Below are 13,147 nucleotides of genomic sequence, written 5' to 3' on the forward strand. Positions count from 1 at the left end.
AAACTTCGCGAAGAAGAAATACCATATTGGGATGAAGTAATAACGCGCCTCATCCGAGAGAGCCAAAAATATAAAAGCCCGCCAAAAGTCAGTCCGGTTATACTTTCGCGCGGTTCCAGTGCGGGTTGCGACGACACGCCGTGTTATTCTGGGTGAATGCATTTTACGTATATAAAATGTACATTACTATATACATATATATACTTTCGATTTCAGATTCCACTAACGTCACCTGTCTCTTTTCCCAAACTCTCAAACAACCGATATACTCTCTTCCTTCATCACGACTTTCTGTTCTGTATTTTCTCTATCGTCTATCTTTTCTCTCTACACTCATATATTATATTTTTTTATACTATATTTTTACATTTTTTTTTTATAATTCTATATTAACTTACATTATATATACAATATATCGTAATACTGTATTATATTATATATATATATGAGCTTTCCTCTCTTCTCTCACGCCATTCTTGTGTTACAGTTATAGTTTCGAGAAACGAACTATCGAATCGCTCATCGTGACGAGAGAGGAAAAGAGGACGGACACGGCCCTTTTTTCCGGTCGAATTACCTTTTTTTGCGCGAACAAAAATTTTGAACGCGCACGACTTTTTAGATTTTTCGTGCCTCTCCAATCACGCTTTCCTGTCGTTCTTTTCGCAACCTCCTTTTCACTCTTCCGATTTTTATAAAAAAACCGGCACCCACGCGACGCGAAACATGAAACGATGATGGCCCTACGTTTTTGGCTGGCAAGATTTTATATTTTTGGATTTTTTGCGGCAATAAAAAATATCCAACGACTTATTCTAGCTATCCCAAAATCTCTCCCGAAAAATTCCACCCTTTCCTCCGTCCCCTCAGATTTTAGTGTGCCCACGATAATTTTTTCCAGGTGCACGCAGCCACGGATTTTTCAGAAGCTGATAACCAATTTTTGAGCTCAGCTATTAACGATGAAAGAGAAAAAGAAAAAAAAAACGAATTTTCTTACCGTTTTTACAGGGCCTAATCGCAACTCTCTCTCTTTGTTCGTTGCCGTTGGTTTTTTTCATCTCCCTAGCCCCACTTTTAAAACTTGGATATCTATTTTGACACGCTAATTAATACCTAATTATACTCACTCAAGTGTTTTTGTCTTTCCTTAAAGCATTTGCAGGAGGATGATCCAGGTTTTGAACAGCTAGTTTTTAAGATCTATTCATATTATCGTAATATATCAATCTAATAATATGTATTCATTACACTCAGTGTTCTTTCTGGTGGTTACCGTGGTTACGTCAGTAAAGATGTTTCGTTTCTCTCCTTTAGTTTATTAACTCACTCTTGCCACGTGTTATGAAGATAGAAGTCAGACTGGCTGCCCTGCGTGCCATTATTTCCATTTTTATTTCCTCTTTTTTTTATATCACTATTAGCTGTACAAGTTACATGAAATAAATAAATACGTAAATAATACTAACGAACAAAATTAAATAATAACTTGTTACATACGCAACAATCTGATGAAAATAATGGCAAAGCGAGGGACAGCTTGCGAGTGAAGCGCTTACGTATATATATAAAAACTCTAGCGAATGTTATCTCACACACAAGAATATATATATGACGCACTTTTTCACTATATATATATATATTACACATATATATATTTCTATATATCTCTGATATATAAGGCTCTTCTGTCTTTAGTTGAGATTTAGTTCTACCTATCGTTTGCACATGTTTAGAGCATGCCTTCGTTTGTTTAAAGACTTCCTCGATCCCAGAAACGCAACCTCTCGAACTCTTCCCATCACGAAAAACACAAGAAGCCTTCGAATTCCAATGTTCCACCTATCCCTTCATCTTCTCCATCACCACCATCAAAATCCGCCGAACTGTGTCGAGTCTGCGAGATCACTTCCTAGTAAATTATATCACGTTTACATTATATAATACCATCTACATCCTCTGAATGGCATGCTGATGCATGAAGACAGTTTTGCTTTCTGTTACTTCCCATCCCTGTTCCGACCGAATAGCACCCGAAGGTGCCAATCGATCCCGCATGTCGAACGTTTTTCACCCCTTCTCGCCCTTCTCCCTTTGCCGGTCAGAATAACGTTCAGCACGATTCCTCCCATAACAAACGAATTCAGCACCGAGAGGAAAAAAATTGTTTGCACGATATTTATACAGTAGTGGTTGAAAAAATAAATCTCCGCGCGATTGTTAGCCACGGTATCTGTCCGGGAAATCATTTAATCGTAACGATAACTTCTCTCGGTGCGGAAGCGAAGTGATACGGTACAATCGTGATTGTTAAAAGTTTCACGGATAAGTAGAAACAACAGATCGCGGGATTGAAAAAAAGGTAATAATAATAATTGAGCGAGAAAAAAAATTGGAATTATAAAAAAATTATTCGATTCGGGAGGAGAAGTAAAACGGAGAAAAACGCGCGGTAGATGATTGTGTATACGATGCGACTCTGTTCATCTCTAACGGGCTATAAAGATATTCTCCACGTTGGACAGGCAGAGAAGTATCATTTGTCGCGGAGGCATTATGTCACCATAGTTGTTGAACGAAAAGTCGTACCGATGCGCGTTCATAACGACCTTCCTTACGCCTTTCACTGCTCACCGCTATGAAACTCTCTCTCCTCCTTCCTTTCTCTCTCCTTCCTTTGTCCTCTTTCGTTTTTCCATCTTCCACCTGCGCCCCTTTCTTCTCCGTTCCTCCAATCCCCCATTCCCCGCATTGTCCTGTCTATGAAGCAACTGATCCGACGCCCGTTTCACCCTCCTGAAGCAGACTCGGCAGAGCGAAGCGAAACGATAAAAAGCACTGCTGAAAGCACCCTGCCGTGTAAGCTCGCACATTGTCAAGCACAAAGATTCACCGTCACGTGCATAGCATATATATACATATATATCTTTTAACGCATACGTTTACTATTATTACTGACTGTCATCGTTCACTATTTACCGAGATTTATCACACCGCTACTATGATATTATATATATATAAAATGTCTCACCGTATGTGCACGGGCACTTTGCAAAAGTCATGTAAACGCGTGCCGGCACCGTGTGTTACACGTATTTTTCGCACCCACCACGCACGCATACACGCACTTCGTGGAATTAGAATGCCACGCGGCAAACGTGCACGCACGCACGTGCGTGCGTGCGTCGCGTGGTGCCGGCCGCCGTCATAGTCTTGCCCCTTTCCTATGCACCGGATTCTCAAGTGCAAGCACCCCGCTTTTACGATTAATTCGATTGCGAGACGGCGCATACGCGTGCACGTAGTATTCACGTAGGACACGCGTGCGGGCGTGTGCGACTGGATATGCATATACATAGAGATACGCTCACGTTGTTGCGTGAGAGAGCAAGCACCGTGCACACAGCAGCGGCTACACACGTCCGAATAAATATTGTTATAGACGATGCAATATCGTGCCGTCGAGCACCAGCACTGAAAGCACCCTCGAAAAGCACCCCCACTGTCGACTGTCGTGCAACCTGAAGCTCCTTCCTGAGGCGATCTCGAAATAACGATAATAATCGAAATGGCAACATTAACGACGAGTGTTTCGTGGCCGCGAATTTTCTAGATTTTAGGATTTTTAGCTGCAATAAAAACAATCTGATCTTTATAAAACGATATTGTTACATCGATCATTAATTCGCGAATGTTTTGTGGAAAATGAATGGATTTTTTGGGGAAAAAAACGATCTGCATAAATTATGCATACGTGTGTTGAAAAATTTTTGTTTAAAAGTGAACACACACATGAAAAGTATTTTACGTACAAAGGATTGCCTCATGTAGATTGTTTTTGTCAGAAATTTAATTTTCCGCCTTTGTAAGTGCGCACGAATTTATTATAACCGATATTATGTATAATATCATGAAAAAAACCGCAGTCGATTATAATTCATAGTATGTTTTTTTCGAGGTCGTGACAGGAAAGTGTGCGCGTGAATGCGTGAGTGATTGTGTAAAAGGATACCGGATGGAAGAAGGACGACGCGCGTAAGAATGCGTAAACGAAAAGTAATCGAAAAGCATCAGGAAAGTGATCAGTAAAAGGTGAACGGTATATAATAGAAGTCAAATCGAAAGTTCTCTTGCGCGAAATTTTCTCTGCGCCCAAACGTTCTCGACGAAGAAAAAGAGTCGCATAATTTATTACTGAGAAAGAAAAAAAAAAAAAGAAATTCGCGAGGCGTTTTCTTGAAAACATTTGAATACCAATATTTATCAGATTTTTTCTGATTATATTTTTATTTGTATGCTCACAACATCGGCCACAATTCCGTGGATCTCGACGAGTGGAAGCATTCAATGTCGGCTCATCAGACTTCACCCCCGCCGGAAACGACCGATGACCTTAATATCCGCAAGCGAAATAGCCATCTCTTTTTAAAGTAGCACGCGTAAAAAAAAAATGGAAATACGAAATGCACATTCCAAATTGAATTCTCGATTTTTGCTCGTGCGCGAAATGTCCAGCGCGGGTGAAGCGCACTTTATCTAGAAAACTTACCGTATGCTGCATATGGAGACGAAACGAAAAATCCGGATATATGTGGACTGCGAGCATCGGATTCCATTAATTTTCATACGTAATCAAATTCGTTGGAATGTCATAACCGCTCGACGACCATTTTCTATATTACGTATAATACCTTCGCTCTCTGCATGCGAGACTTCGATCCGTTTCCAACTTCTGTCTCTGTAAGTCAAATATAGTATTTTATTATTCTCTCAGACTCTCTCTCCGATATGTGCAACAAAATATTCTGTTTAAATACCATATCTTTCTCTTTTTAAATATATATAACATATATATTTTATCTTTTATCTCGAGAGACGCACACATATTTTTTACATAAATATCTAGAAAAGGTATGATTATACAGTATACCGTATATGTAAATGTGTGTGTGGTTTGTTTCTTTTTGTATTTGAATTATTAAGCAGCAGTTGAAGCAACACTCTTTTGTAGGCGTAATGTTAAAGTCTCGAAAGCTTCGGCTGTCCATTGATGTTTCTGATTGTTTTTTTCTAATTTTGATATATACAAAAATTATATTATTGTTATACCCCAACAAAGCGCATGATTTATAAACACAGTTGGTATTCCTTTTAGCTCGATCCAACTAGTTCCGCCAATTTGAATTAGATATTTTAGATGCCATCGACAGTTTCGACACACTCGATCATCGACAGGTACGCGCGCACAATTCGTTAATCAAATAAACGGCACCTCTACCATCGCGTCTCGGCAACGGCTGTCGAAACGTATTTGCACGCGCGTTTTACGCGAAATTTTGTGATTTTTGCGTGGATGAATGCGCGGGTGGATGTTGATATTGAGAGAGAGAGAGAAGGAGGGAGGGAGGGAGGGAGAGAGAGAAAAAAAGGGGGATGAAGGAGAGAGACAAATAGCGGGATATCTTTTTATGGTATTTAAATCGAGAGAGAGAAAGAGACTTCTTGTTCTGTTTGTCTTGTTTTCTCCCTCTGTCTTTCTCTCGTCTTCTCTCTTTCTCTCTTTAATTTACCCTATTGTCTCCCCTTTGCTGAAATGACAAAAGTTTTTGATCGAGCTGCTGTTTTTTGCGGGTGACTTTTTGGAGTTGCAAAAAGAAAAAAAAAAGAAAAACAATTTTTCCTCAGAAGACACTCCACCCTACCGACATGTATCCCACTCTTGTACCGTGAGTTTTTTGACGATAACGTCACAAGAGGAATCGCGAGTTTTTCTCACGACTGTCCAAGTTCTATAGAATACCGTAGCAATACGACAATACCCTTCTCTCGTTTAATACATCCTAGAAACCGTCCACCTTATTCTTTCTTATGGTTTCTCCTTCCTATAGCTTTCTTTTCGTAGGCATTTTATCATAGGTCTTTCCCTCTTTAATGTCTCGTGTCGGGGGGAGAGAAGGAATAAGGGAGATCTCGATTCTGAGATTATTGCCATCGGCAGCTGCGAATATATCGAGCATATTTGGAGAAACGTGAGATACATTTGACTTTCGCTCCCCGACACGAGGCAGGTGAACATGAGCCTTTAGTTATTTCATATTTGGAGTAGTGATTGCGCATGCCAAAAAAGATATTCTCACGTCTCCCGCCTCTCTGCGACCAACTGCAACCGAGGGCCAAGTGATCATTTTTTTTTTGGTCTATTTAACGATCGATTGGATCATGAATCTTGTTGCCACCGACATTCGTTAGCAGTTGCGAGATTAAATAAGCGGTACGATTGTCATCGAGCGCATGAGGCCGGAGCGAAAGGATCGAATCGAGCGAATGCGAGCGCGTGCCTGCTTCGAGAAGAGAAGGATAAAGAGATCTCTTATCTGTACTTTTTTTATCGTAAAATCGAGAATAGCCATTACATATAGAGAGGGCCAATTTTGATGATAATTAGTAGTGTGCTACCCATTGTGATATGCCTTAAAAAGTAATTAAATTACATTATAATATTCTATTCAATGTACGTGCGAAGTTGACACGAATTTTTACGAGTTTTTTTTTCCCACTTTTTTGGCGACTTTTGGGGCGCAGCTGAAAAAAGTGAGTATCCCTTAGCTCGAGTTGTGCCATGATATTTTTCAATTTTTGTTTCACTTTTTCTTTTTCTTTTTGTCTCCGTCTCATTTTTTTGCATATATATATATATATATTACATATACTCTTCTTTTGTTATCTGTCGAAAGAGTTAAATCTCAGAGTGTTGTCCTACAGTTATTTCTTTTTGTTTGCTGCAGCCAGCGAATATATTACGACATAATCTTAAAAAAAAGACATGTTATTACATACATTACGCTGCGACTTGCGCGCGCTCGCCGTCCTTGTTTTTTGCGCTACATAGCGAAATTGTAAGTGTGATCTTGATCTTACTTAATTGTGTATACGTACGAGAGCTAGAAAAGCAGAGCGAGCACGCGATCTACCAATCGCTTCTCATCAAATCCGCGCTACGACGATTCAGTTCTGCGTCGAAATTTTCTGTATGTACTTTCGTTGCGGAGCAAATTTCGTTTTTTGCATATCCTCCCATCGTAGAAAAAGCTGCTATTATTATTATATACATATATATATCGTGCGGAAGTAGGTATTAGGCAGTGCTGATTTTTATATGGATTTTTATTTTTCCCATCACATTACGTTTCTCATTTCTCTCTTATAACTAGCCGTTTAGCGACGACGAATACTGGACCGTCCATGGAATACAATCGAGTTATCTCGTCTTTCGGACAACTTCTGGAATCGCGACGTTACAAGTTGCGACGTTGACGCGAAAACACGTCGCCGCGTGGAAGTCGCGAGTTTCTAACTTCACCGGATGGTGGTCGTGGTTGTAAATAAACGTTGTAAATAGGCGACGTGCATATTTACCGCCCCTGCCATTGCATCCGATCCAAGAGCGAGACTCTTCCGGTTTGTCGCTTGTAACTTTCATTTCTTCGAGTGCATTCGTTATACACCTTCCTCCGCGAAAATTCGCGTTCAAACATCTACTCTTGGTCTCTCTCAAGTCATGGACTCTCCAATATTGCCGCTGTGTACCGTGTCCAACGTTACCGCGTATTTGACCGTATATACTCGGTGACGTATCTACGCGAAGGCGTGAATCCAACGCGCGGGCTAAAGAAAAAAAAATAATAAATGAATGAAAAAAAAGGAAAGAGAGAAAAAAGCATTATTGGTATTCAAATGGAGGATCGTAATCAGGGGCGTAGAGCATGGGGTACAACGTGCCTCGTAATATTGTTTGTACGTCGTTTTGTCCGTGTGTGATTGGCGGCATGTAATTACCTTCTCCATTACTTCTTCATTTCTTTCATTTTTCCCATTTCATTTTTCTTTCCTTCACGACAACTTATTTTACTTATGATTTTTCTTCCCGCAAGCGCGCTATAACTGCTGGTACCTTCTCGTGTTTCCTTTTCGATTGTATTTTACTACCTTTATTCTCGCTCTGTAGTCTATTTTTCTTTTAATTTCTCTTACAACGACAAATAGGACGGATGGACGGTAGTAGAATGTAAAAGAAATGTATAAAAAGATTAATTCTATTTCTCGCTTTTTTTCTTCTTTAAGTATATTTTCTCTTGCAACAAAGGATACCTTGGCTACCGATATATTAAAGCTTATTGCTTTTCTACATTATTCTTTTTACTTCTGAAATGTAAATAATAATGGTCATATGTAACGATCTCTTGGCAGACAAGACAGACTGCGAACGACTTACATACTCATTCATTTCTCTCTCGAGCAGTTTCTTTGAATTTTATACAAGTATGTTATTTATTATTTCAGATTTTGTAAAATCGTTACTTATTATCCCCTGTCCACGTACGTCTGTGGGTATACATGGGCGTGTGTCTGTGAGTGTGACGTTGGACGAGCATAAAGTGCGCGAATTAATTATGGATTGCGTTACAGTGCCGGGGGATCCTCAGGACGTCAAAGTCACGCCGATCAACTCGACGGCAATACACGTCGAGTGGAAGCCGCCAAAAGCGACAGATCAGAACGGCGTTATACGGGGGTACCACATACACGTGCAAGAAGTGAGGGAGGAGGTCAGTTTGCGGTTGCTACACGATCAATAGCGAAGCATTGAAAGTTTCAAACTCTTAACGTGAAACTTACTAATGAAATCTTATACTTGTTCTATCGTTCCCCTATTCATGTATTGTATCGTGAGAGAAATCCTCTTATCTTTACTATCCCTATTCTCTTGTATTAATAGAATGTATCCATAGAATATTTCATTTTTTTAAGACGCAATTATTACTTCAAATTATAAATACATACTCATAAATCATAAATATATACTTCAAATTATTACTTCAAATCAACGTCAACAATCACTTATTATTACATAGTAATATCTGTCTCAACAGTGAAATGAACTCGTGGTGAAATTTTGATAATTTCTCAGGGGAAAGATCTATTGAACGAACCGATACGTCGGGACGTGCACGAGGACGGCGTGCTAGAGGTGAACATTACCGGATTGCAACCGGACACGAGATACTCGGTGCAAGTGGCGGCGCTAACGAGAAAAGGAGATGGAGATCGTTCGGTACCGATTCACGTTAGGACACCGGGCGGAGTGCCAAACAGGCCGCAAGTCAACGTGAAGTGAGAAACGCCGACTTGGAAATATTGTGCTTTTGTAAGAAATTTTACCGCGACTGTTTAATTCTACGTTTTTTTCAGGGTGCTAAGTAGAGGCCCGGATGTTTTGGAACTCGAGTGGGTCCAACCCACTCAAACCTATGGTACTCTGCTAGGATATCGTATTCGATATGGTATAAAAAATCAGACGCTGAGGGAGGAATTTATCGAGGGCACGCGTCAGCATACGTATAAAATCACAGATCTTGGTGAGAAAAATTAATTATTACTTAGTGTTTATTAGTGTAGTATGATATAAATCTTGAAGACACATAATCGCTATTTATTTTTATGAATTATTCTTACTTCTATCTCCACATATATAATAAACTATTTTTTCAAATAATAAATCAATAGGAGAACAAGGCGTTGATTACGAGTTCAGAGTAGCGGGTAAAAATAACATCGGCTTTGGCCAGGAGACCGTACGATATTGGTTCAGCCCGGAAGGTGAACCCACGGGGCCACCGACGAACTTATCGTACTTCTTTCAAACTCCCGACACCGTGTGCGTTACCTGGGATAAACCACTTCGTCAACATAGAAACGGCCAGATAATCGGTTACGATGTGCAATTCAATAAGAAGAACGATCACTCTAGTACTACAGACAGGAATACGACCAAGACAAGGGCAGTATTCACTGATTTGGAAGAGAACACGGAATACGTTTTTCATGTGCGAGCGCATACGTCACAAGGTAGCGGTCCGTACTCGGAGAAGATTACGATAATGACGGAGAAAGATATCGGTCGGGCGCCAATGTCTGTGAGAGCAGTGGCCACGTCGGATTCCAGTGTGGAAGTGTGGTGGGAACCAGTACCCAACAGAGGGAAGATTGTCGGTTATCAAATCTTTTATACGACGACTGCTGTGGAAGATCTGGACGAGTGGAAGCAAAAGAGCGTCGGCCTGACAGAATCGGCGGATCTAATCAATCTGGAAAAATTCACTCAGTACGCCATAACTGTAGCTGCGCGCTATAAAACTGGTCTGGGAAGGCTCAGCGAAAAGGTAACAGTGAAAGTAAAACCGGAAGATGTACCGCTAAACCTTAGAGCACCGGACTCATCGACACACTCGATGACTCTGTCCTGGACTCCACCCATAAGACTGACCCCGTCGAAGTATAAAGTTTCGTTCGATGCTGTTAAAGAGTTCGTAGATTCTCAGGGTATAACACAGACGCAAATCGTCCCTCGCAGGGACATAGAATTGGATCCTCAAATAACAACCGCAATGATAAACGAATTGCAACCATTTACTACTTATAACGTTAACGTGAGCGCTGTACCACGTGACCGTCAATATAGGCCACCGGCGAAAATTACAGTCACTACGCAGATGGCTGCACCCAAACCGATGGTAAAGCCAGACTTTTATGGTGTGGTTAATGGTGAAGAGATTCAAGTTATTCTGCCGCAAGCTTCCGAGGAATACGGCCCGATTTCACACTATTATTTGATAGTTGTGCCCGAAGACAAGAGTACTGCCGATAAACAACCGGATGAATTGACAGAGGATATGATAACCGGAAAAAGTGCTAAGCAGGAGAGAGAAAACGCGCCCTATATCGCAGCCAAGTTTCCACACAGAGACATTCCGTATACATTCCATTTAGGTAGCGGAGACATTTACGAGGGATACGAGAATCGGAAACTCGCAAAAAATAAACGCTATAGAATATTTGTACGGGCTGTAGTCGATACTCCACGAAAGGTAAGATACATGGGACGTTTAACGAGATTTATAAATGTATATAATTCTATAATTATTTATGCGAAAATATTCTTTTTAGCATCTGTACACGTCATCACCATTTTCCGAATACCTATCTTTGGACATGAGAGAAGTACCTCCTGGCGAACCACCACGTCGACCAAATCCTAACACTCCTTCGGATGGAAATCCGGAAGTTTCAGTAAAAACTAGTGGTCAAGAACCAGGTATGGTGTGGGTTGTTGGTCCCATCATCGCAGCATTGACGGTCAGCGTTTGCCTTGTTCTTCTATTTGTCATTAAAAAGTAAGTTGCGTTTTTTTTAGGAAAAGAACAATTCAAAATCTATACAAGTAAAAGTTGTATATTCATACTTTTATTTCATAATTATTTCAGACGAAGACAACCATGCAAAGCGCCAGATCAAGCAGCCGTTACACGACCGCTCATGGCAGCAGATATAAGTTCTAATCACGCACCATCGGATCCGGTAGAAATGCGACGATTAAATTTCCAAACTCCAGGCATGATCTCACACCCGCCGATTCCAATCAGCGAACTGGGCAATCACATCGAACGCCTGAAAGCGAACGACAATCTCAAGTTCAGTCAAGAGTACGAATCGATAGAGCCTGGTCAACAATTCACGTGGGACCATTCCAATATGGAAGTCAACGCATCGAAAAATCGTTACGCCAACGTAATCGCATACGATCATTCGCGGGTCATTCTCCAAACTGTCGATGGCATGCCGGGTTCGGATTATATCAATGCCAATTACTGCGATGGTTATAGAAAGCAAAATGCATATGTGGCTACGCAAGGACCTCTACAGGAGACATTCGGGGACTTTTGGCGTATGTGCTGGGAATTGCGAACCAGCACGATCGTGATGATGACAAAGTTGGAAGAGAGGACAAGGATTAAATGCGATCAATATTGGCCTACTAGAGGAAACTTATCTGAAACTTATGGACAGATGACTGTGACCATCAACGATATTCAAGAGCTGGCAACCTACTGTATCCGCACGTTTCATGTTTGTCGAGCGGGTTATTCTGAGCGACGAGAGATAAAGCAGCTGCAATTTACAGCCTGGCCCGATCATGGCGTGCCGGAACACCCTGCACCGTTTTTGCAATTCTTACGCAGAGTTAGGTCGCTTAACGTGCCCGACAGTGGACCGTTAGTAGTACATTGTAGTGCCGGCGTAGGAAGAACTGGTTGCTTCATCGTGATAGACTCGATGTTGGAGAGGATTAAACATGAAAAAATGATCGATATTTATGGTCACGTCACATGTCTACGAGCTCAAAGGAATTACATGGTTCAGACTGAGGATCAATACATTTTCATTCACGACGCTCTACTTGAAGCGGTGATTTGCGGCAATACTGAGGTACCGGCCAGAAATCTGCATTCTCACATTCAGAAACTCATGCAACCTGAGATCGACAATATAACTGGAATGGAATTGGAATTCAAGAAGCTTTCTAACATTAAGGCCGACTCGACTAGATTTATATCCGCGAATCTACCGTGCAACAAACACAAAAATCGATTGGTCCACATTCTGCCTTACGAGTGTACTAGAGTGTGCTTGCAACCACAACGTAACATCGAAGGATCCGATTATATAAATGCGAGCTTAATTGACGGATATCGCTATCGAGCAGCTTATATAGCGACACAAGGTCCTCTATGCGACACCACTGACGATTTCTGGCGTATGTTGTGGGAGCATAATTCCACGATTGTCGTTATGCTGACAAAATTGAAGGAAATGGGCAGAGAAAAATGTCATCAGTACTGGCCGTCCGATCGATCTATCCGTTACCAATGTTTCGTCGTAGATCCGATTGCAGAATATAATATGCCGCAATATATTTTGCGAGAATTCAAGGTGACTGATGCACGTGATGGTGCCAGTCGTACTGTCAGACAATTCCAATTCATCGACTGGCCGGAACAAGGAGTCCCGAAATCTGGTGATGGTTTCATCGACTTTATCGGTCAAGTGCACAAAACGAAAGAACAATTCGGCCAAGACGGACCGATCACCGTGCACTGCAGCGCCGGTGTAGGAAGGACGGGTGTCTTCATAACGCTTAGCATCGTATTAGAACGAATGCAATATGAGGGCGTGGTCGATATTTTCCAGACTGTAAGAATATTACGCACGCAACGTCCGGCTATGGTTCAAACCGAGGTTTGTAGGCTCT

General features: G+C 41.2%; 1 protein-coding gene across 9 annotated transcripts in view; it reads left to right on the plus strand.

Moving 5' to 3' along the window:
- Positions 1–13,147, plus strand: part of LOC105258293 (tyrosine-protein phosphatase Lar) — a 369,476-nt gene that overhangs the window by 354,521 nt on the left and 1,808 nt on the right. For 8 of the 9 annotated variants that reach the window (XM_011269465.3, XM_011269471.3, XM_020029712.2 and 5 more), the window contains 6 exons: positions 8,467–8,606; positions 8,969–9,171; positions 9,250–9,416; positions 9,565–10,925; positions 11,005–11,231; positions 11,322–13,134. In XM_011269465.3, the coding sequence (XP_011267767.1) occupies positions 8,467–8,606; positions 8,969–9,171; positions 9,250–9,416; positions 9,565–10,925; positions 11,005–11,231; positions 11,322–13,134 (3,911 nt within the window). Of the gene's footprint in view, positions 1–6,582; positions 6,592–8,466; positions 8,607–8,968; positions 9,172–9,249; positions 9,417–9,564; positions 10,926–11,004; positions 11,232–11,321; positions 13,135–13,147 lie in introns of all 9 variants that reach the window. The other variant, XM_011269470.3, reaches the window with a different exon arrangement.

Source organism: Camponotus floridanus, unplaced genomic scaffold (genome assembly GCF_003227725.1).
Source record: "Camponotus floridanus strain SB8 unplaced genomic scaffold, Cflo_v7.5 scaffold2, whole genome shotgun sequence".
NCBI lineage: Eukaryota > Metazoa > Arthropoda > Insecta > Hymenoptera > Formicidae > Camponotus > Camponotus floridanus.